At 29.5% G+C, this 26,201-nt stretch overlaps 1 protein-coding gene across 1 annotated transcript; it reads right to left on the reverse strand.

The window, feature by feature from the left end:
* Window positions 1-953: 953 nt before the first annotated feature.
* On the reverse strand, window positions 954-5,504 carry LOC124829057 (two-component response regulator ARR11-like). Its single transcript, XM_047302498.2, has 5 exons — window positions 5,280-5,504; window positions 3,456-3,608; window positions 2,937-3,323; window positions 2,704-2,780; window positions 954-2,177 (listed from the first exon to the last, which is right to left on the reverse strand). The coding sequence occupies exons 1-5, from the start codon at window positions 5,428-5,430 to the stop codon at window positions 1,209-1,211; spliced, it is 1,737 nt and encodes a 578-aa protein (XP_047158454.1). The 5' UTR covers window positions 5,431-5,504; the 3' UTR covers window positions 954-1,208.
* Window positions 5,505-26,201: the final 20,697 nt, after the last annotated feature.

Consider the following 26,201-nt stretch of genomic DNA (forward strand, 5'->3'; position numbering starts at 1 on the left):
ACATGTGAAGGTACTTCTAACCATCATATGTACTTAAAAATGACTTTTTATATTCCTACCATCTTCTTCTCTAGTTCTAGATTATTAGGTTATAATCTTTAAAATTTACAAGCTCCTTTGCTTTTGTGTCTTCCTACTTATTTTAGTTTTGTTCTTGTAAAACTTTGAAATCTTTTTATTCTTTTCATTGCCATAATTATTGCTTTTATTCATAGTTCTTCTTATACCCCATCTTCAATGAACTTTTCCATATCCTATTTATATCAATTAGCCTACAAATCTATAGTTGGATCACTATAAGTCTATTTACACCACAGGCTAAACAAATCGGATCAAAATGGGTAGTCTTCACCTTAGGTTACTATTAAGAAAATATGAAAAAAACTCTATATGAAGGAAAGGTAGAAAATTTGAAAAAAAAGAAAAAACTGGAAGTGGAAGAAGATGGTGTAGATCTTTACTAATAATTTGTATGAGAGTACTTCACCCGGGATGAAATTGACTATTTACCCTTTGTATGAAGTTGGTAGCATTAGAAGTTTTATCGTTTCTGCTTAATAGGCATCATGAAAATATGCATTGAACCATGAAACTTTTCACTCCAGCGGAGGTGAAAAACTATCAGTTAAGCTGGCTGATTGAAGAGATTAATACGGTGTTAAGAGCTTATGAACATCTTATAATCAAATCCTTTAAAAGTGGCTTATACAGAGAGGTTTATACCCATTTATATGTTATAATTTGACAAAATCTGTGAAATAGGGTTATTCAAAACCAGTATAAGAGTCTCAATAAACCTAGATAAAACCTCTTCCAATCTTAGAAAGTTAGTTTAACTTTAAATCAACTTTATACAACTAACTTATAAAGGTAAGATTTACTTAAAGTTGTATATTTTAATGCAATCATATCTATAATCTACATGAGATCTCTATCAAAACACAAGAAAATGCTTCTCTGAATAATCATTTATTATTTAAAAGGAAGCAAGCTTATTGATAAGCTTAATGTTTGTCATCACACATCACCCACTTTTATCTGTGCTCCAATATCAAAATCCTTTCTGATTGGAAAAAGAATACCCGAGCCCCCTAAAGTTGATATTCTTGGAAAGGAAAAATAAAAGTCAAGTAGCAACAGTAAATCTTCCTTTCGTGCATTTAGTTGGATTTTTGTTGAAGATGCAGAAAAGGGCAGGGCAGGATCAATCATGCTATGAATAGACTTTGGTCTACGGATGAATAATCTGCAGAATCATAAAAGTAGCCAGGGGCTTCAGCAACAAGCCTTGGATCATAACATTCTGATATATCTATATTCTGCTGCCCAAAATTCATGTTGTACCATTCAGTTTGCAGCAAAAAGAAATTCAGGTCCTCTTCCAAAGGTGCAGAAGCTGCATCACCACACAATAATAGATTCCTTTGATAAAAATCCAGATCAGAAATGCAATCAACATCAAATCCATCAGTTTTCAATCCCAAATTTGAGGTGAAAATGGGCTCTGGAGATTGATCATTAGGGATGAGGCTTTTGGACTGTTTAGGAAAGGTGTCAACTACAGTTCCCATTGAACTCAACGGACTCACATAATCACTCTTGTAACCAGCATATAAAGTTTTGGTGTCTAAGCTGGGAGCAACCTCTTCTTCTGTTATAGAAGGATTAGAATTAATCGAAGCAATCGATTGTGATTGATCAACCTGAATGTGATGCCGTGTACCGTGTAATGGCAACTGGCTGAAGCTATCCTCTAATTGAACAGTTGTCTTCTGTTCTTCTTTGAGTGGTCCTTTTGGAAACTCACCCCAAGAGTACTGTGTTTGTATGGTGCAATCAAATATTGCATGGCTTGCTTCTGATGATTCTACAGATGAAAAAGGTTGATTGAGGCTCATCTGTGAACTTTTTGGTGAAGATCTTCTTTTTTCGGTTGTAGGCTCTGACAAGATTCTCTTGAGGTCACCTTCATGACTTGGAGCATCCATCTGTAGTAAACTTCCATCTGAATGACTGAAGCTGTCTATGACAACATCACTTTGTTGCTTGTTGCTTGCAGTGTTTAGAAAACTAAAACTTCCTGGATCTTTTGAAGAAGAATCCGAATGCTTTACTCCACTTGACGAAGATTTCTGATCATTTTCCTTTTGCAACCTACTCAAGTAGAGCCTGTATTTCTGCAGGATAAATTTTTTTCTCATCAAGGAACCCTATGAATTTCAAACTACAAACTTAAAGACCATTAACAGTTTTCTCCCTCTTATTTCTCTCGAGTCTTCACATTTAATTTTATGAGGGGGATCTGAATCTTCGTTGTATTATTTCTGACTTTAATAAATGCATACTGTTTGGTTCAGAGAAGGGGAAGGAAGAGGAGGGAAAATCAAGTATTCCAAACTTTGTAGGGTCAGAAAAGGTTGTTGAGGAGAGATTTTCGTTCCCCACCCCTCCAAACCTCTGAACCAAACATGGAAATTTTATCAAAATTCCTCCACTCTTCATTATTTTTCCCCTCCAACTAAACAGTATCTTAAAGACAATTCCTGTCATGACTTTAGCACAATATGGAGTATTAAGATACCCAGATGTTTATTGACAGTAATGTTATGACTGAAGTGTCCTATTTTGCACTCTTTCAATGATAATAGCTGAGGACTGTTAATATAGTATCACTTATGCAATGCATATGAGCAAGTGATATACCTGCAAGTGACTAGCAACATTTTCTCTGGTTAACCAGGGAACACTCATCAAATCAAGAATTTTCTTGGGACCAACTTCTGCCAAACATAAATTATATGTTACGTTCTTGTACATAAACGAGAAGAAGGTTTTTGTCATATTAACAAAAAGAGTAAGGTCAGAAATTACAGTGTTGTTTACCTAAGTCATAATTCATAATTACACTTAGCTGGGAAGGTTGATAGAAAACTTACTATCAAATCCAATTTGATTCACGGCTTTGACAAATTTCTGGTGAAGATCCACAGACCAAACTACCCTAGCTTTCTTTGTGGGAGAATGATCTCCAAATTCTTTGTCATCGTGCTTGCTATCTGCATCTTTTCTTTTCTTTATTGAGGTAATTTCTTCTACGGCAAAGATGTTACCATCATCGGACTGATCTGATCCATTCATCAGCAAGTGAAGGGCCTCAAAACCCTCATGGCTTTCAAAATCTCTCGCTTCATGCATCCTTTTTCTAAAGACGTGCTGCCATATGTTTCTCAGTTCTTTCATCCTTATAGGCTTGAGGAGATAATCACATGCACCATGTTGGACACCTTTCATTACTCTACTGGTTTCTCCATCAACAGACATCACTGTACAGCATTTCCAAATGTGATCAAAAGATTACTTATTGTCAGCATAGACTTCAACTCAATGTGATCAAAAAGATTACTTGATATCACTTAATGAAAAATATTAACATATAAAATTAAAAGAGAACTGACTGATGACAGGAAGATCCATCTCAAGTCCAACTTGCTCAAGAAGTTTGAAGCCATCCATGTCAGGCATGTTCACATCGCTGATCACTATGTCATATGCATCTTTCCTTTCTCGAAGTTTTTTCAGAGCCTCTGTTGCTAAACAACATGTAGTCACTGAAACATATAATAACTGAGTCAGAAGAAAATAAGTAATTGTTGTCCTAACCAGAGCACTCACAATGGACACAAGATGTGCTTGCTTCCAAAATTTGCTAATTTCATGAAAATTTGTATGAACAGAGTAACAAGAAATTATTATAAAGAGGTCGGAGGAGGATTTGAATTTCAAAGTTACTAAAGATGTCGAATGAATTAAATACATGAAAGACCTTATGTTACATTTACAAATCGTTGAGCTCGAGCTTTTGCATAGCTCAATCCAATCTAATTCCATAAACTGCAAGAGTACTTGACTTAAATAATGTAAAAAAAAAAAAAGAACTGTCCATGTTATGAAAGCTTTTACTGATACCATTGACATTTAGACCAACACTCGTATGACTTCTAAATCATTCCTTCAGTATGGAGTCACATCTCTGGTTGGACAGGGCTTCTAAATCATTCTTTCTATGTGGAGTCACATAACTGGTTGGATTATATTTCAACTTGCGTGGGTTTTTATTTGTGACATATAAAGTATGTAAATGCCAATGAGTTCTTTTGCTTAACTGTGGCAATTCAAATTGCCTCATATTGGTAACTTGGGTTCATTAATATGCCATCTTTCAATAAACATCATGGCATCAATTAAGAAGAAACCTTATTCTTGATTTCTATTCTTTAATTACTGAGACTAATAGTTGAAGCTCAGCTCAACTTTGTGCAAATAAATTGAACCCAAAGTGCAAAAAGATGCATAACGAACAGAAGTTAGCAGAAGGCTTAAACTCTTCTCTACCTACCACCATATAGAAACAGGAAAATTTGAACTCAACTAAGTGTTTCCATTGTCGTGTTAAACTAAGTAGTGACATATTGGGCATTTCAGAACGCCACAGAAAGTGTACACAAAGTTTTGTTTGTTCAGATTAATAGGCGAACCTATCATAATAGAATTGGTGATTCCTGAGATGAGTTAATAAATAGTCTATCAGGTTAGATTTTATCTCAAAATCAATTGGTATAACAGGGATCCATGTGTTGCAGAAGCCTCTTGGCAACATACAAACCCAGATACTTTTGATTAAGCCCCTTCAATCTTGATAAGTTCTATCATCCAAATTTCCCAACTTTTTTCTTACTAAAAAATGGAATAAAAAAAACAGCTTCGTACTCTGAGAAACACTTCAGTTCAAAATTATAAACAAACGAATTAAACGGACCAAACAAAACACTACTGAGACGCATGCAACTATCAAATATAGCTCAGCATGAACACATCCCATCACAGACTAAAGATTCAGATGCAGCAAGTAAAAAACCAGAATCCAGCTATAGAAGACAAATAGCGTAACACAAGCTCTAAAAAATAGGAAATGAGTTTCTTCACAAGTTAAAACCAGCTTATCAAAACGTTAAAAAATAAAATTTAGAGAGCTTATATGGTTAAATTTATACAAATTAACTTAAGAACTAACAAATTTTAGCTTAGAGAGAAGTTACTTTTATTCCTTGTTATGTTTCTCTTCCAAAAGTTTGTTACAGAGAAGTTTATCCAATCACATCCAGCTTATAGATGTCAAAGCCCTTTTTTGCAACAAATCAACGCCACAACAACAGTAGCAGAGTGGAGAAACAAAAGGGTAACATAATAATTAGCACTGATGATGAGTAAAACAAACCAACCTTCATACAAACACTTCTTGAGCATCTTTTCAAGGATCCTCAACCATGTTGGATCATCATCAACAACAAGAACTCGCAGACCAGCTGGAAAAGCCTCATGGCGTGGCGAAGAGAAGCAACCATTGTCCATGCTTTTGGAGAGAAGAGTCATAAGGATCACTGCTTCTCAGTTCAAGAAAAAAATGGGTTTGCCTTCTTTGGGTTTAAATTAAAATTTGAGGTGAAGGGAATATATGTGTGTGTATGTATATATTATACAGGTATATACATATATATATATATATATATATATATATATATATATGTGTGTGTGTGTGTGTGTGTGTGTGTGTGTGTATAAATTTTCATGCACTGTGACAAAAAAGCACTGACGAATATTAACGGTCCCAGTGGCGCACATTAGCTCATGCGGCCTTTGGGTTATGATCTTCCAATTTTTGTTATGAAGAGAATAGTGTATAATAGGAACAAGGAAGTTGTTTTGAGTTTAAGAGGGTAAAGAGGATATGAATGAATGGTGAGAATGAGATTAATTTTTCTGTAAAAATGCCAAATTTAGAAATGGACTAAGAAGAGAACATTGGGTTGGTTTTGCATTGCCATGTTCAGATTGAAAAAAAAAAGTATCAGAAGATTTGTTCAAATATCAAAATGTCATATCCAAGGGAAGAAGACAGAATCAAACTTTTAAGAGACGGAATAAAAAAATAATTTGTGCTGCAAAATGGAGCCAAAATAAAAAGTGTCTGTATAAATTTTTTTTTGTTAAAAAGTTTTTGTTTTCTATAAAATATTGTTAAAGGAAAATAATATAAAAGTGAGAAATACCTTTTCACGAAAAAAAGTTTATTCATGTTAAAATCTGCTTTTTCAAAAGGTTAAATGAGGAACTTAACTATTTAAACTTTGATTTCAATTTTTTTTTTTACTTTTTCATTTTTAATGTTTTTTTAGTTATTTTTCTTTAGCCTATTACCCATGTTTTTATTTGATAGTTTAAAGTGTTTTGAAAACAAATTTAGAGATAAAAATAAAATAAAAAATATTAAGACAATTTGTGAAAGATATATGTTTAAACCTTAGATGAAAGCACTAGAGTAACTTGTATAAACTAATTTTACTTTTTTTTTAATAAACATATATATTATATATTAAAATGAAAAATTGTTTTCCCTTGTTATGAAAAACTTAGCTGTTTTGAATTTGTTGATGATGAGGTTGAAGAGAGTGAAGAAAGGAAGCATGAAGCAGTGATGTTTTTGGAAAAAGGAATTTAATAGAAAAGGGGACAAGAAGTATGCATAAAGACGACATCACCTCTGTGTTTGTCTGCTTAGTAGTATCTTTGTGAAAACGAAAAATAAGAAGATAAACCGTTTGTAGAAAGGCACGTGGAATGCATTCCAGAGACAAGAGAATATGGTTAGACAACCCAATACATTTTTATCAACACTTCCTAATCTATTTTATAAGAAAACTTATCAAAATAATTTTTTTAAAAAAAATTCACTTATTTTAGGTTTCTATTTTTTATATGAACCACAAATTGATGTAGATGAAAAAAATTGTTTATTTCTATTTAATTTTTCTTTTTGGTTAGCTTGTACATAGTGTTCAAGAAAAAAGTGTCATTTAACGTGTTGATCTATTTTAATGGGATTTTAAGATTGAAGAAAATATAAGAAACATTCTTAAATGTTAGATGCAAAGCTAAAGAACATTTTTAGAATTTTGTAATATTATAAAGGAATAATATTTATGAAACACGCTATGAAATTGAGATAAGATGATTGAGTTGATCACACGTTAAGAGAATAATCAATTTGATTTTGTGCTGAATATGTATAACAAAAATCACTTACCCTTTGTGAGAGCCTAAATATAATTTATATTAAAGAAAAATAATATGATTGATAGTCTCCAAAAAGATATTTGTTTAAAATTTTTTAAAACAATATTTTAAATAATATACATCTAAGTTATAAAAGAATCTATTATGATGTTACTATTAATGTGATAATTATACGAGTTAAAAATTACAAATTTCTTTTAAGGAAAAAAATGGATGTAAGAGTTAGTTTTTTTCCATAAATTTACCCTAAACATTATTATGTATTTTTAGCGGTCCAAAATTTATCTATTATTTGCCATGAAATATGTTATTCAAAAACAAAAAAAAATCAAATCAAATTTATGTTAAAAAATAAAAAAGAATATAAATCGAATATATATATATATATATATATATATATATATATATATATATATATATATATATTTAAGAGTTTAAATATGAGGTTTTGTTTAATTTAAACTTATACTAACTTTATTAATAATATATAATTTTTTTTAATTTTCAACACATTTTTTTATGTCAAGATATCTATATTTTATAGGAGATTATATATTAATAAATAATTATATAATAATAAATAATAAATTTAATAAAGAAATTTTTTTGTTATATTATATTTAAAGTCTAATTTAATCTGTAAAAATCAACTAGTAAATTAAAGTTTCCATCATATATTTGAAATAAGAAATTACTTTCCAAACTTAAAAGAAAGATTTGTTATATTATTGTTTGACTAGTTATTTTCTGTAATTAATAAAAAAATGTTGAGTTCTATAAGAAAAAGGTAAAAATAAAATGCAATAGCACTGAAAATAAGAACGTTAATGATTAATTTGTAGTTCTAAAAAATGATAAAATATAAGATGAAGAGATAGAGAAGGATGTAACATCAATCAACTAAGAAAAAGTGGAAAAAAAATTGGTTAATATGGCTTAGACAAGTGTCAAGAAGGTCACTAGAAACATCTATGGAAGAGAATAAGCCACATGATTTTCACTATAAAATGCAAGAAAGAAAAATTAAAAGAATTAGTTGTGTTATAAATGTATTTACTGTGTGTTAACTATAATGTATAGTTTATTTAATTGTAAGTTATAATAAATTAACAGATTTTGTTTTCAAAATTTACTTATTTTCAATCTTATATAAGTCTAGTTCAAGCTATCAAACAGATACCAAAAAACTAACCCTTTCTTTTTAGAAATTCATTTTTCTTTTAATTTCAGTGATTGTATGTTTCCTTTTTAATAACTTCTACTTTGACCAAAATTTGTATAAAAGAAAAAACACCTAAAAATTGTGTTTTATAGTAGAAATGGTAGAACAACTACTTCCTAATATACGATCAATTAACAACTCTTAAAATAGAAGAAAGTATTTTGTTTAAAAAATATTTAGAATGTGTAAATAAAATTGGATTATTGATTAAAAAATGGATAAATTGACATTTTAATTTTTTTAAATATTAATATTTTTAAAAAAAATATCTTTTGTGGAAAGTTTAATATGAAAGTAAGTTTGTTTCCATCAAAGAAATAAAAAATACAATAAATAGATAAAAACAATGTTAAGTTTCAAGTTCATTTAAATTTATGTAATTCTATTAATTATTCAAAACCTTAAAATGATTGTTTCAACTATTTAGGAATATCAAGATTATAACCACAACAATTTGATAAACATGTAATTATATTTTCAATTATTGTACTTACCGATCTCTTGAACAAATCTGAAAAGATATCACAAAACTTTAGAGAAACTTACCAAACAACTCTTTAAAAACATATTACAAGATAGTGAAAATCATATTAACTTAAAGTAATGAATCAAAACAATGTAGAACAATGACTTTTGAGGGAAAAAAATATACTGCACACAATCTTTCAAAAGATCTTTTAATAACTAGAATGTTTTCACACATATGCTTGCTTCTTGAATAGATTCTTGATTTTTAGAGTAAGTAGATAATTATTTATTGATAATAATCAAATCTACAAGTTTATTTATAAAACAAATCAAAGTTAATATAATCCATTATTTTTAACACTAATAGATTATTTTGTTCCACAAATAACCAAACAAAATCTAAACATAATAATCAGTTATGTTTTAACATAATCGATTAATTTCATGATGAACTGATAATTGATTATATCATCAATTAATCAGTTAATGGTAAAACATGTAATAAATAAAGTTGAAAAGTTCTAAAGATAATATATTATATTTAACTATAATAGATTAAATGTAAAATTATGTAAAAAGATTAATTGATTATTCAATCTATTAATTGATTGAATACAAAGTTGAAAAGTCTTAATATAAAGCATTTAAGTATAAAATAATAATTAGAGTTGTCAAAATGGATTAAAATTCATGAGTCAATCTGGTTCACCATGTGTTTGAGCCGGGTTGAGTTTAAAAGAAGTTGTAAATTTTGACATGGGCTAAAAATGAACCTGACCTACTAAAAACTCGGATCACTTGGGTTGAACCCGTGGTGAGTCAGGTTGGCTCACCAACCCACCCACAAATTCTAAATATTAAATTATATTAAGAAAAGAAAAATCATAAACCTAAATGTTTCTGCTTATTTGATTTGAAGCAATACAGATTGTGCTCCTTCGTAGATTTGAAGCAGACTGTGCTCTTTTGCAAGCAGACAATGCTCTTTTGCAAGCAAATTGTGTTCCTTCGCATGCTCCTCTGATTGTGCTTCTCTTTTCGATTGTTGCTTCAAGCAAAAAGTTCTTCATGCTTTCGTTAAATTTCTCTAGGGTTATTTGGTTGACTTGTAAGTCCAAATCAAAGCTCAATTAAGACCCAAAGGAAACCCACTTATGCCTCTACAAAATCCTTAAATATATAAGAAGAAATTACAACTATATAATTTGTATAAGACTAAGAAGAAGAAGAAAATCCAAGTATTCTATTATTCATGTGTAGAGTCTTCTTACATAAGGCTTCATCTTCTTTTATCCACTTAACCAATAGTTCTGTGGATGAATGGTTTCCATCAAGTGTTCTTATAGAACTTTTATGATCTTAAGAGGATATGAGTTATGATTTCAGCAACGTTTCAACACTATGCAATTTATTCTCTTATCTTCTCCTTTGAAAGGTTAGCTATATATAGTGTAGAAGAAATAACCATTGCAAATCCCTTTTTTTGGACATTGAGAGCTTCAAACTCAAATGACCACCGCCTAATTAAGCTAGAATGTAGAGGTAAACTAAATGCACTCTATACAACATTAATGTTAAACTCCTATTCAAACAACATCCTAATAGTTTACAATACTTATCAATCCTAGGTTAGACAACTTTGTACTCAAATCATAGTACAAGTAGAAACCACACGTGACAAATAAATAGACTAGAATTGACATATTCTTGTATCATAACAATTGTTGGTTTAAAGCAACTTTAGCCTTGTATCCTAATAGATATTGATGTTGACATGTGTTTTAGTGTCCTCTTGGTAAATAGAAGACATAAACATTCTTTGCGACACAAAATAAACTTGAAGAATATTTTAGTTAAGTAAAAGGTAAGCTTAAGATTATGTGCTTCTCTTCTAATGAAGACTTCACTTATCAAATAAAGAAAAGAATACAAGGTGTTGTATCGTCTCTCAGTCAAAACACTTGTATATATAACATGATATATTATTTATAAAATACATGCTCTTATCAACTAAGTATGTTCAAGTTTTATCCTTTGTTGTATAAAACACTAAATCAAAACTATAATTGTTGGATTTTACACTAACATATTTTCACTACTACTTTTGACTTACATGAATACATTAAGTCATTCTTGGCTTACTCATTTATCTCTCTGTAATATAAATAACAAAATTATTCTTTGAATATAAGCTATTGTAAGATTTCTTAAGTTTATTCAAATTATCATTCCTTATTATACCAAAAAAGAAAAATATGTTTGAAAAACAAGGATTCAAAACTTGAAAAGAGAATATACATATGATCTATGCTCCATTTTGAAAAAAAATAATAAAAAATTTCACAAAGTGAAGGATTTACAAATAACACTCACTTATAAGACAATCTAAGACTTTTTACGTATACTTTATATTAAGCATTACAAAGTTATTTTATGCATAGTATATAATAATTTGTTCTTGTGTGTAGTTCAACTTTCTTTATAAACATATTTTTTTGTTTTGACATAACCATTTTTAGCATTCAAGTAAAGGTGCTTTAAGTGCAAGGTTCAATGTTATGATAATATCCTTTTAGAAAGGCGTGTAGTTAAAACCTTTCTTGAAATCATAGTTTAATAAATATGAAAGAATTTTTGTATTGGATGTGGTCTGTCTTCCTTTAAACTTTTTATCTCTTGATATCTTGTAGTGTTTCCTAGAAATATATGTGAATAAATAGTCTAGTAAAGAAACTTATGATATATACTTTGATAGATCTTCTTTTGTCTCAATCATACACTTGATACAACTTTTTCTGTGTTTCTAGATGAAGAAAAGCATGTTTTCCACAATCTTTTTTGGAGGGATAACTAGGAGACAATACATGAGTAAGAGAACTAAATCAATAATGTAATTTTATATTAGTTTATGCAAACAGGACTATATCCAATTCTCTAAAGCTAAACAACAATGTATTCCATTATTCAAGATAAATTACAAGTATTATTAATATCACTTTTGACTTATAATCGATATCATAAAGTCATTTAGTTATTTAGCTACACAAGACCTCTCTAGGTAAAGTATATAAAGTGTATAGGTTGCTCATTAAACTCCTTTTGAGCTTGACACTCAGTACAGTCTCTTCAGGCCAAGTACACAAAGCCTCTTCAAATCATATATAACACTCCGATTTAGGATACCACCTGAAAGTAAAAGAATGTTATTTGATCAATATAGTGAAAAATTTAAAACTTTATTACGTCATCGAAAAATTAAATAAAACTTGCGAAAATAATAAACAATCTCAATACCACTTGAAACAACGTACGAAAACTCCTCAACATAATTTATTTAAAAGAAACAATGTTTTGAAAACCCCAAAAATAATTCCTCACTTGTAGTTCGATCTACACAACATCAGCAACATTCTCTGTAACATCATATGCTCCCATATGGATACGATCATCGTATATGGAAACCGTCACCACAAATGCAAGAGTGAGCTAACAAAATCAACATAAAAAATACATATAATAATAATATTATTCATTAAAGTATAAGCTCATAACACTCCTACTTAAATCAAATTCACAGGACAATAACACATTGTTAATCCAAACTCTAATCCAAACAAACCATGTCACAACCACCAATCATTATCACTATATGTCATCTTCCGTACTCTAGCACACACGACCAGTTCACTAAAATCGGGCCTACGCACCAATGTAGGACTTTCCCGTTCACCAAAATGGGGCCCACACACCAACCTGGGTCTTACCTGTTCTCCAAAACAAGGCCAACACACTAACCCGGGGCTTGCTAGTTCATTAAAACAGGGCATGCTCACCAAACCAAGGACTTTCTCACATGACGGCTAGGGAGTACGTAAGACAATATATAATCCATTGTCTCAACACTGTCTACATATAACATGGCTTATTGGATAACAATAAGGAAAAACAATTTAACCAACTCCACATAAACTCCAAAAAAATTGGCACATACCTACAATAACTTGACAATCACATCACATAACTCAAAGTAATTTAAACACCTCGGCCTCACCTAGACTAGCTCGACAAATTACTCAAAGAGCTCGCCAACACCTTAAAAAGCTCGTCCAGGTGTTAAAAAACCCTAAAATAACCTAAACCACACTAAAACACAATTTCAAAACCCTCGAAACCGAGGTCCCCAAACAACACGACCATACAACTCGACCAAAACACAAATAATACACACAACACCTCCCACATCACCAAGAGGTCGGCCAACATAAAAAATGTCCCAAACAATCCTAAGAACGTCCAAATTCGAGCTCCAATACCTCAAAATGGAGGTCCAAAACATCCTAGACCTGGACAACCCAATCATCTCAACCAGACACCATGGACAGCCCGACCATAGCTTGGTCAGCCCAGTACCTCACCCTATCTAACCCATAACAACCCAACAATGCATAGAAACACTATAACACACTAATTAACCATTAATACAATCATTAAACATCATGATAACATAGGAACACAAGTTGACAATCATCATTTCAGCATAGCAGTACTCTAGAATGCACCCAAAACATCCAGAATCAACATTACATTTACTAAAATCACTATACAACAACCACACACAACTCGATTATTTTGTGGACATGCATGGGAACACCTAGCCACACCGAAAACATACTGTAATATAGGGAACAACCCGGTAAAACCACATAACACAAAATAATCAATATGGCAACCACCATAATAACATATATACTTGATATCAACCTTTCACATCATGATAGCAATATTTATATAGCTCAACCAACCCCAAAACATTATAACATCTTTTTAACCAATCCCTACACAACATTAACATATCATAACCTTATGATAAACTACTAAAAAATATGTAACGGTAACCCAAAATTGTCTATATGAACAAATGATCTCATATTTTGAAGTTTAATCAAATAACATTAAAATGGGTTAGAGATCAGAAAGTAACCTAGGATAAAAACACAGAGTGAAAACCCCAAACAAATAAAAACTAGAACCTGAACCCCAAACATAGAAATCATAGGAAAACACTTAGGTCTTAAGAAATAGAAAAACACTTAGGCTAAAACAACTAGACGTTTGACTAAATGATGTCTTGTTTAAAGACGTCTAAGAGAGTACTGAGTTCAACGCTCAATGTCTTTGACTAAAACAATTAAAAGACATAATTGTTAAAAGACATAAAGCCTTAGCAAGCTCAACACTATCTCTCTACAAAGAGACAAAAGAAAAAGAAGCGTTTACTTGAGTTAAGATGATACCATGAGCGAAACAGACACATCATATTGTGATGAAGTATCTATATGTTTGGTATATTCAAATAACAAAGCTTAATTGTAAAATGCTACCTGACGGTAGGAAATCAGAAAGCATTTTGTTGTTCTAAGTGAGCATTAAATGACATTAAATGTCCAACGTTCAAAAACAACAAAAGTGATAAGAAAAGTCATATCTGTTACATGCATAATTTACTCTAATTTTGCATATAAGTTATTCTACACGCATCCATAGTGCTACAAAATAAATATCAAATGTGGATGTTATAGACAAAAGAGATAATCATGGAATGTTCCTCACTTGAAGCAAAGTCTAAAAAGATCGTACAACCTACTTCAATCAAAGGATTGAAAAAGCATGTCTGCTCTGACAAAGTTGACTTACACAACGGCTGTTATGAAAAGAAGTAAGAGAAAACACAAGCATTAAGGCTAAGAACTACAAACATAGTCTAACGGACAAATCTTCATAAAGCCTATAAATAGAAGATCTCTCAAGAAGAAAATCAATAGGATAGAATAGAGGATAGCCAAAGTGCGCAAAGCATACAACGACATATCCATCCTAAACAGAAAAAGATAGAAAAAAGCTCAAAGAAAAGAATAAATCTAACCAAATTTAACCAAAGTAATTTCTTAATTAAATATTATTATACCTAATCATGTTTATTCTTTTATCAAGTAAAACGTTAATTAACCAAAGTAATTTTTTTTAATTCTTGTCAAAGTCTTCACCTTTAATCAAAGTAAATTATGAATTATTGGTCAAAATTCATCCAATCACATGAAATTTATAACTTTAACTAAAGTAACTTCTCAATTAAAATTTAAAACTCTTTTACTCATGATTGTTATGTTAGGTAGATTAACACTATACTAACTTGGTATAATGTATACATCATTACTTTTATTTTATTAGGAGATAAAATACATAGATAAAAGTAAATCCCAACAAGATTCAAAAGAACAACAATTTATTCCATCTACCCTCATATTATAGTTAAGAAATTATAGCAGAATCAACCCTAAAGGCTTAACACTTCATGGATGGGCATTACACATCTTAAATGAATGATAATTTAAAAAAATTAAAGAAAAGATGAAAAGAAGTGTGAAAAAGAGGTGTTATGCATGGTTGGGAGTTGTTCCACGAGTTTTGGTTCTCTAAGAAGTCACCTTTGTGGAATCACTAACTTGAGGAGAAACCATTACAATTCAAAGAACTTATGAAAAGTTCAAGGACCAGAATTCTGGAAGAACATATCTCTTTAAAGTTTAAGACTCTACATGTTATTAAAACTCAAATTATATGAAGATCATAACTTATAGCTCACTTATAGAATAATTTAAAGCAATTTAAGTGCATTTGTAATCGTTTTTAATTTTGTAAGTTTGCTAGGTGAGGGTTTAGTTTTGAGTCATCACAATTTAAAACATTCGTTGGGTGATCTTCACTCGATGGGTGACGAGTCATTGGTTGGGCTTTACTCGTTGGGCAAAGAGGTTGACTTCATGTAGAGCTGGTAGCCTTTTTAGGTGAGAAGTCAGACTCAAGTCTACTTTGTAAAGATATAGTGCTTTATCATAGCCTTTATCAAAATAGATCTTGTAAGATGTGTTAAAGTAGAAGACTTTAAGGGAAACACTCCCAAAATATTCTTCATCTCTTAATGTCTTTTATCTTATGTGTAGTGATTCTGATCAAGTCTTTGTACTTTTTGTGATCTATACAAATATCAAGAACAAGGTATACAAGCATCGAAACACTTTTTGTACATGCATTAAATATTTTGAACATTGATAAATGTTAAGTTGTATTGCATGTTCAAAACATTTTATCTTTTGTCATCTCATTAATAAATGCATCGTTTAATAAAGCATTCAACATATGATGTAAAAACATTAGATGCTTTATGTTGAAAAATTGTTTGAGAGTTATAGCATTCAACGACCATTCTTTATACAATACATTCCATAAGACGCTTGCTTGCATTAACATTGTTTGAATAAAACATATTTTATGCTTCAGTGTTAGCATTGAGGTAGACATTTCTTTTAGTAAAATGCTTGCAAGTAAAACGTTGTTTGTAACACATATCGTCTATTAGATGATTCTTTAATAAAGACGCTTCCTTTCATTAGACATTGTTTATAAAGCTTTGTCAGTCAGACAATATAGTCTAGAAATTGTTATTATAAGCTAGTTTTTGTCTAGTAAAGATGTTCCAAAATAATTTTCTCTTAGACATTATTTCTTTAAAATAAGCTTTCATTCAAAATGATATTTCGTTTAATGCTTTTTGTTAAACTTCAAACCCTGAGTTGTCAGATGGTCTAGTCTCTAGACGATCCCTAGTACAAAAATATTGTATAACGTTGTTGTTTTTTGGCCTTTCACGTCCAATTCGAAGTCGACGTCATATCGGGAGACATTAAATTGACGTCGAATTTAAAAAAATTCGATGTTAATCAAATTGACATCAAATTTTGTTAATATTCGACGTTAAGAAATTTTTTTATTGTTTTAATTAATTGTAATCCTTTTTTACAACTCTACGAGACCTCAAAAGCAGAAAATCAACAAATTTCAGTTTTTTGGTATTTTATAAAGCATGAACTATGAACGTGTAGTATAGTATCAACAACAAACAACAATAACAAACAACAAACAAGTTCAATCAAAAACAACAACAACAACAACAAACAAGTTCAACCAAATAACAACAACAAACAAGTTCAACAAAAAACAACAAACAAGTTCAACAAATAAGTTCTTCAAAACGAAAACTAACCTTCAAAAGGTGGGTTCGTCGAAATAAAGTGTTTCCACCAGTGTGAGAGAAAACAGAATGCGCCTATGAAGGATAAGAACATGAAAATAATTGGTCAAAACAAATGAAAATTATACATAAAGTAGTTAATTAACATGCATTTGTATCAAATGAAAGAAAGATTACATGTGATGGTCGTCAAACTTCGTTCGAGAAAAGTTTGAGAAGAGAAGAGGGTCTCACACACTAATATAAAGTAAATGAATTTTCAATCTCCCGCTCAAATTAAAAAGGGAAAACTTTTTGCTGACAAATAATACGTCGGAGCTCCTATAAAATTCGACGTATTATATGTGGTTTAAAAGAAAAAAGAAAAAAAAAATTAAAAAGGGGTTACTTTTTGGCTTCTGGCTGACAAATAATATGTCAAAGCCCTTACAAAATTTGACGTATTATTTGTTGTTTAAAAGTAAAAAGATAAAAGAATTAAGAAGGGTGACTCTTTGGCTTCTGACTGACAAATATTGCGTCGAACCCCTATAGGATTCGACGTACTATTGGTGGTTTAAAAGAAAGAAGAAAGAGAATGACGTGTTGGTTTAAATAATTACCATCATAGAACGTCGAATTGAGTCGGGCTTCGACGTTCTACAATTGCATTTATTTACAAAAATACCACCGGTCATTTTTAACGTTGGCTATTCAGTGGTTGGACGTTGAACGCGTGACATTATATGCTGTTTTTGCACTAGTGGATCTTGTCTTAACATGGGATCCAATATATTGCATGATTATTTCTTTTAGCCTCAAATGAAACATCATTGTCCTTTTGTGATAGAGGCCTTACTTGTAAGCAAGCTTAATCTAAATCTATGTACATGGGATATTTTAGATATATTATCTTTATATTTTCTTTATCTTTTATATTCAATAGGATATTTACGCCTTTACTTGTTCCTAACTCTCCTTGGACCGACATTTCTATGAATATTGTTTTTGGTTGGAAAAGGTTTTGTTTTTGTTATGGTTGACAAGTTCTCAAAGATGGCCCATTTCATTCCTTGCCACAAGAATGATAATGCCAACCATGTGACCAACCTATTTTTCGAGGAACTGGTGAGAATATATGGCATTCCAAGGAGCATTGTATCAAATAGAGATTTAAAATTTGTTAGCCATTTTGGAAAGTGTTGTGGGTAAGTTAGGTACAAAAATTCTCTTATCTACAACTTATCATCGTCAAACGGATGGACAAATTGAAGTCATAAGTAGAACTTTGTCACAACTCCTTAAATGTTTTGTAAATAAGAAATTGAGAACTTCGGAGGATTGGTTACACTAGTACAAAAACATCGTATAACATCGTTGGTTTTACCTAATATGATTTTATGACTAAAAAAGATGGTCTTGCCAAAAATACTTTTGTCAAAAACTTGCATAACGTAAAGGCTCAAATAGAAAAGAAAATGGAAAAGTAGACTTCTAACGCTAACCAAGGGAGAAAGAAGATCAAATTTGAACTCGAAGATTAGGTGTGGGTTCACTTTAGGAAGGAAATGTTTTCTTCCAAAAGAAAATATAAACTCCTACCTAGAGGAGATGGTCCAATACAAGAAAAAATTGAAGAGGAACTGTTATAATTCAAAAGACATGTGACAAGGTCAAGGACCAAAAGCATGAAAGAACAAATCTTTTTGAAGCTCATGATGTTACATGCCGCTAGAAACTCAAAGGACATGAAGATAATGACTTATAACTCATTTAGAGAATATTTTTAAGCAATATCTAATCAAATATCTAGAGGTATATTTGTCTTAAATTATTCATTATCATAAAGATTATTGCATCAAAAAAGTCATGTAGTGGAAAATATGAAGAAACTTTTGCAATTCAATTTTTGTTGGCTCTACACCATTTTTCCATCATTTCTGATTGAGCCACTTTTCGCCGCACTAAGCCATTTTTTGTAAGCGTTGGATGTGACATGTTTTTACACTTTTCTCTTTTTTTTTCACATTTTCATGCTCTTTTTTGCCATCTTCAGGTGAGGCTCGACTTTGTTTTGTGATTTTGATTATTCGTTATTATTGGTTTTGTCTTAAAGGTGTCATGAAATTGTTCGCTATTATTGACTTTGTTTTGATTATTCGTTATTATTGACATTGTTTTGATTATTCATTATTTTTTGCCATATTCATGTGATGCATGACTTTGTTTTTAGACTTTTTTTCTTCTTCTTTTTCACTCTTTCATGCTCTTATTTGCTATCTTCATGTGATGCTTGACTTCGTTTTGTGGTTTTGATTATTCATTATTATTGGTTGTCTTAAAGTTATCATGAAATTTTGATCAATTTATTCTACACCTCTCATGAGCTTTTTTTATCTTTAGGTGTGTCAACACATCTCATAATATATAAAAAAAAAAGTATACTTGTTTCTAAAAATTTATTTTTAATATATTTTTGTAACTCATGTTCAATAAGTATAGTTAAAATAAATACTCATTAAAATAATATTTTAAAGCACACAAACCAACTAAAAAGTTAAGTGTAAAAGTTAAATGAATGCAAATTACTTTTTTTTTTTTATCTTAGATGCTTTTGAGGAAAGTTTGTTTCTATAAGATTTTCTCAAATTTCATTCTCTATTACTTAAAATGACACATATTTCTTAACTAGGATATTTCTTTCTATCATGAAAAATATGGTTGTGTGTGGATAAAAAGATCATCAAACACTTTCTTACTTTTGGAGTGTCTATTCTTATAACACATATTTCCTTCTTTTGTGAGGTTGTCTAACATGGCTATGTTTGCTTTGTCTTTTGTATTTTAATCATTATTTATATATTGAATTAACGACTTTTTTTTTTTTGTTGCCATGATTAAATATCACTTTCAGTAATGTGCTTAAGCTTGTGACATGTTAGATAAACATATTAAATATTTATTTATAATTACCTAAACTTGAATATTAAATTATAAGACTTGAAATATTTAAGAATTTCATGTGTATTTGTCTTAACAATTTCTCCTAAGACCATAAAAAAAATACCATAAAGTTTGGAGCAATGTTCACGTGTTCTACAACAATTGTAAAGGAAAAAAAAATCTTAAACATAATGTTCAATATTGTGTTATTGTTGTAATTGTTATTCGTTTTAAATTTTTATATATGATATCATTACGATAATTTTTACTACTTTAAATTATATTTTCATTAACTTATTTATAGGTATTGTCTAGTAGTGTTGTCAAAATGAGTTAGAACCTGTGAGTCAATCCGATCCACCACGGATTCGGATTGGGTTGAGTTTGAAAAAAATGAAATTTTTTTATACGGACTAATTTTGTTTCAATATTATTAGTTAATATATTTTTATTGTATTATAAATGAGAATAAAGAAGAAGATGTTTCAAGAGAGCAAAATATCATAAATTTATCTATTCAAGACTCTAATTTTATAAATGGATAAGTTACACAAAAATTATCAATATTATAAATTTATTTATTCGCTTTTTGGTTTATTTTTAGATTACATTTGAGTTGTATGTTAGTTTTTATTTTATTTTGAATTGTCTTTGAAATTTAACATCATTTTAGAATGAAATTATTTAAATTTACAAAAAAAATATAATTTTTTTAATTTAAAAAAAAGACTTGTAATTAAGTGAGTGAGTGAACCAACCCGTGATGGATCAAAATGGGTTCAAATTTTTTCGGTTCGCTAATAAATAAACTGGATTGGATTGGCTTATTAAGTGACTAATCTCTGGTAGACCGGATTGGATTGGGCCAGATGACCAGTTTTGACAACACAACATGCTAGTTTTATATTAAGGATAATTAGGTCCATTAGCCAATTAGTAATATTGTATTAGTTGTTATTATTATTGTTTAAAACTTTTATTATGATATCATTACAATAATTTTTACTATTTTAGATTATATTTTCATTAACTTATTTATAGGTACTGTCACGCTACTTTTACATTAAGGATAATTAGGTCCATTAGCGAATTAGTAATAATTATCTTTTTAGTTAAAAGCTCCTAGTATAAAGTAGAATTTAAAGTAACGTTTTAATCTGGGCCATGCATTTAGAATAACCCTTAAAAGAATTTTGTGTCAATACATTAAGGCTTAGATTTGAAAAATACGTCAAACCTATTATATTTAAAGATTAGCTTGATCCATTTTGATCTAATTTGTAAATTTTCAAAAAACGATCAAAGGAATCCCAATTACTTTTTAATCATATAATACAATCATATTTAATGGATATTTTTATGCATATTTATGTTTAAAAAAGACAAGTCATGTTTAAATACACAAAAAAAAAAAACAAACGGCTATAATATCTTCTGAAGATATTATAATCCATAGCTAATATAATATGATAAAATTAAATTGAAATAGAATGATATATTTAAGCAGAAAAGTAATCAGCCAATGGAGCAAATGAAGCATCCCCATCACATTTAATTGGACAAATATTAATGCCCTTGTTAGCCAATATGCTTATGCCATGCTAAAATCTTTTTTCTTTTTTTCTCTTACCACATACTATGTTCTTCTAATAAAATAATCACTGAAAAAGTCCCCATTTCTTTCACTCCAGTACTACTAGTATTGAATAAACATAATTAATATGAGATAGAAGGAGAATAGAATAATTGAGTTGAGTCCCTAATTAATTTCAAGAACTCAATGATTTGGGTCCAAAAACATTAAAATATTAAAGTGGGTGCATGAAAACCTTATTATTAATTATTATTATTATTATAATTATTATTTTTATTGTCTGATCAACTTTACGTACTTGGAAGTTTATTTTATGGTTAAATGGTGGAATTTTATAGGACATAAATGTTTTGGCATCCAACATTTACAGGTTTAGAAGCCGATGATGTTGTCAAACCCTAAATGATGGGTTCCAAAAAGAAGCATTCTAGTTCTAACCAAGACAGAACACAACATCAAAAGGAAGAGGGACAAAACATCAGTGTCAGGTCAGGGCACACTAATATCCTACTGAGTGTTTGTCTCCAAACCATTGGTGTCTCTTTTTTCTCTCTTTTCTCTTCTTTAATAGTAACCTTTTTCACTGTAACTATCTACGTAAATATGACGAAATCAGGATTCTAGACCCTCTTTACAACAATCATCACACTTACACTCTCAAATTTTGTAACATACTTTCACTTTCTATGCAAATTTTTCTTTATCAATTTTTTTAAGAAGATCAGTATGTTTTTTATAAAGTAAATTTAATTTTATGTATACACAAAAACATAAAAATCTTTAAAATATAATTTCTATAAATTCATTTCTTTTAAATAAATATTTCAACTACACTTATATCCTAGACTTCCTTTATCTTTTATCAATAGACGAATCAATCTATTAAAATAAATAAAAATTAAAACACAAAAAGAACAAATCAAACTCAAAAAATATATAAAAATAAATTTTCTTCTAAAAACTATATAATCTAAAACAAGTATAATTGAAACTTATTATATATATAAACTAATCATAAAAATGAAAAACTAAATCTCTTTAAATCAAATTAAATTTTAACTTTTAAAATATTTATTTAACTTTTTCGTTATATAATTTTTTTATAGAAAATTTTATTCAAGCTATGCTTAATATTTCTATAAATCTATATTATAATAATAATAATAATAATAATAATTATTATTATTATTATTATTATTATATTCAATATTTTCTTCAGATAAATAATATTCGTTTATAAAATCATGCTTAAGAATCACGTTGATTATTTTATCACTTTATCATCTCTAAGTTGTTTCTATGTATGGGAACAACATTCTAAGGTGGTTTGTATTTAATTTTTTTTGTAGGAAACTCACTTAGAATTGGAATCTACAGTGCCTTATGAAATTCAAATTCGATATATATATTAAAAACATTTATTCTAAAATAACCTTTTTAAGAGTTGATAATTTTCAATTAAATTATTCAACACAATAGTTGAATTCAATACAATCCAATTATAATCTAATTGCATAGGATTGATAAAAAAATCTAAATTCACTCAACCTAATACAATTAAATTTAATTAGATTGGATAAAAAAATTAAGATTAAATTCATTTTAATGAATGAACAAAACCTTATAGAATCAGCCCTCTTACCACGTAATACATGTTCTAAATATTTTTTTAATTGTTTTAATTTTTGAATTAAATACATTTTTAATTTTCAAATTATTTAAAAGAACTATATTTCATTCTTAAACTAAATTATATATTTATTTAGTTTTTTTTATACTGAAAGTCATATTGCAATATCTTATAATACATTGTGAAACTGTATTTGTGACGTAAAAACGCTTCACATATCATCTTCAGAGAATAGGTATAAAAACGAAAAAGATATATAATTTAATAGAAAGACAAAATATAATTTTGAAACAATATAAATAAAGAAATATATATTAATTTATAATTTCTAAAAATGAATTAACAGTATTTGACAAGACGTTATATGAAGATTAATCAAAGCTATGAGCAGATTGGAGTATGTGATGCTTTTATGTAACTCCTATGGGGTTCCAAACTAACTCAAGGGGCAAACCCTTTTACCTTCATCATTTGTAAAACTAAAAGTAAATGTTGTGGTGGAAACTTAATCACCAAAAATAAAGGTGATGATGACCACTAACAAGTGTAAAATATATTCTTTAAATCAAATAATAAACTTAATTTGATAAAAAATAAATAAATAAAGGGTTGAAATTGGAAGTCACCATAGATGATTACTAAATATTAATGGAGGTTGCACTAAAACAAAACCAAAATAAAAATCAATAGGTATCTAATTATCCCATCGCATTACAATCAATAGACCCATTACGTGCTACACCATGACATAAGATGATCCAATCAAGAAAAGCTATAACCCACATTATATATATTATATTATATACTACTAGAGCAATGCGCACTTCTTTCCCTTCTTTTTCCCATTTATTCTTAGACTTGTCACATTTTTAGACCGCATGCATTAAACTTTACACTAAAAAATATATCATTCATACCATATTCTTTATATATTTTGAATTACATGGAAATTATCAACTTTAATATCAATTATTTTAGAAAAAGTTAATTAAGTTTTTCATACTCCAAAAATTGGTCTATTTTGAAACTTGTACCTTGAAAATTCGTGTCTTCGTAACAATCAAATTCTTAGACTTTTGTGGAGTGTTTGTTTTGTTTTGTTGAGTTGGAGGTGAAGGGCTAAAGGTATAGATATAGTATAGTTGTGTGGGAAGGAGTACGGAGGAGTGAAAAGGAAAAAGGAAAAGAAGTGTGGTAAGCAAAAAAGAAAAAGAAAAAAAAATGAATGAGCCTAAAAAGGAAATTCCCACTAAGAAATTCTTTATGATAAGGAGAGAATTATTTTATATAAAGAGAGGGTGGTGAGGCGGCGAATGATTGGCAACTCGCAAAACACAAAATGGATCAACTCCATGCAACCTTCTCCTCAGTGGAATTGCTTTTCTTTTCTTTAATTAATCAATGCTTGATGCTTCTTCTCTTCCTCTTTATCAGTATATTCCTTTTCTTTTTCCTTTCACTCTTCAATTTTTCACCTTCTTACCCTCTAACTCAGAATATGCTGAATAATGCAATTCCAACAACTTCAATTCACGGACCCACTTCCTTTCACACCATTCCTTATAACATTCAACTTCATTCTTCTTTAATTTTTATCTCAATCTTATCTAATTCTTTCAATACGAAATTCTCAAAATCTGCCTATTATTACGCTTTTCAAGTCAAGACTAGGCCTGTTAAACATAATTTTTCTTTGGGCTATTTCAATGATTTAAAAATCACTGTGTTAGTAAACACATGGGTGCAAAATCCCCCTGGACAGTCTATGGACATCATGTTTTCTTCCAACACCCCCATGTTTTCTAAAATTTTATATATACCCCTCCATAAATTAATAGAATGGGAAAGTATGTTGAATGGTTTAGGTTTGTTGTGAAACTTCCAGTGTGTGTCTTGGTGGTGGCAGGTGGTGCTTCGGTGGTGAGTGTAGGTGGTGGTTGAGGTGTGTGATGGTGATAGTTGATGATACCCTGCATAAATCCGAAATATAAATTAACATTTTGAAACCTAAATTTACAATCTGGATGGTAAAGTTCGGAATGTAAATTTACATTAAAATTGCATAATCTGGAATATTTACCTTGATTTTGTTCCCTGAAAAATGACTTGAAATCCATGCTTCAAGCGTAAATTTTTTTCCTTTTATGTTTTAAATGTTACAAATCCATGTTGTAATGGTATTTTTATGATGAATATAGTGTAGTAGGGTTAAGCTTCTCACTTGTGATGATGGAAGCAATAAAGGTGTAGTGGGGTGAAGCTTCTCACATGCGATAGAGGTCATGGAGGTGCAAAGGTGAAGGAGGTGCAGTGTGGCATGAATTATGAAGTGGAAAAAGGGTTTTAAATCATTTTTGAATAAAAGGTAACTAAATCATTTCACGAAGTCTGTGAGGTATGAGATACAAGAAGAAATGTCCACAGTCTATTTGTTAATCTGAGTTGTCTATTTATTAATCTGAGTTGTGAGGCATTTCTTCAAACAACTCCATAATTTGAATATATAATTTCATAAATTTTTGTATTATGGAATATATAGTTCCCAATATAGTTCTTTGTTTTTTAAATTATATATTCTAAAATATAAAATAAAAATTTCATTCTAGAATGTATAATCCATAACATTGTAATCCATAATATCATGAAAATCTCACCATGTAATCAAAATGCAAAAGGAAAAAAAAGAAAAAAAAATAAAGAAGACAAAGACGAAGTCATGTTTTTTTCTTGTCTTTCATAAATGATCTCACTAGGATTATGAACCTAAATTCATCCAACAAATGTTGAAATTATTTGATAGGAGAGTATGAAAGAAATAATTGGCAATTCACAAGCCATGAAAGGGCTAAATTGGATGAGGGGGTTTGAACTACAAATGATGAAAGAGTATGAGACAGTAAGAATACTCAACCAAGTTGTTGGATATTGTTAATAAAATAAAATTATTGGAAAATTAGTTTCCATATTTCATATTTGTTAAGCAAATTTTAATAACAATGGTGGATATATAGATATGAAACATATTGTAAACACAAAAAAGATTTGTTTATAATTACTTTGATAGAAGTTATACATGTTTTGCAAGCACAAGAGCAACAAAGATTAATTAGAGAAGATCATGTAGTTAAAGGTACTTTACTTCATA

Source organism: Vigna umbellata, chromosome 1, assembly GCF_029865625.1.
Source record: "Vigna umbellata cultivar VRB3 chromosome 1, Vumbellata_1.0, whole genome shotgun sequence".
NCBI classification, from domain to species: domain Eukaryota; kingdom Viridiplantae; phylum Streptophyta; class Magnoliopsida; order Fabales; family Fabaceae; genus Vigna; species Vigna umbellata.

Coding starts and splice junctions, on each gene's coding strand:
- LOC124829057 (XM_047302498.2), bottom strand. CDS start 5,430: ATGACTCTTCTCTCCAAAAGCATGGACAATGGTTGCTTCTCTTCGCCA. Junction 3,609..5,279: donor CAAGAAGTGTTTGTATGAAG/GTTGGTTTGTTT, acceptor TATATGTTTCAG/TGACTACATGTTGTTTAGCA. Junction 2,178..2,703: donor ATGTTGCTAGTCACTTGCAG/GTATATCACTTG, acceptor TTTATCCTGCAG/AAATACAGGCTCTACTTGAG.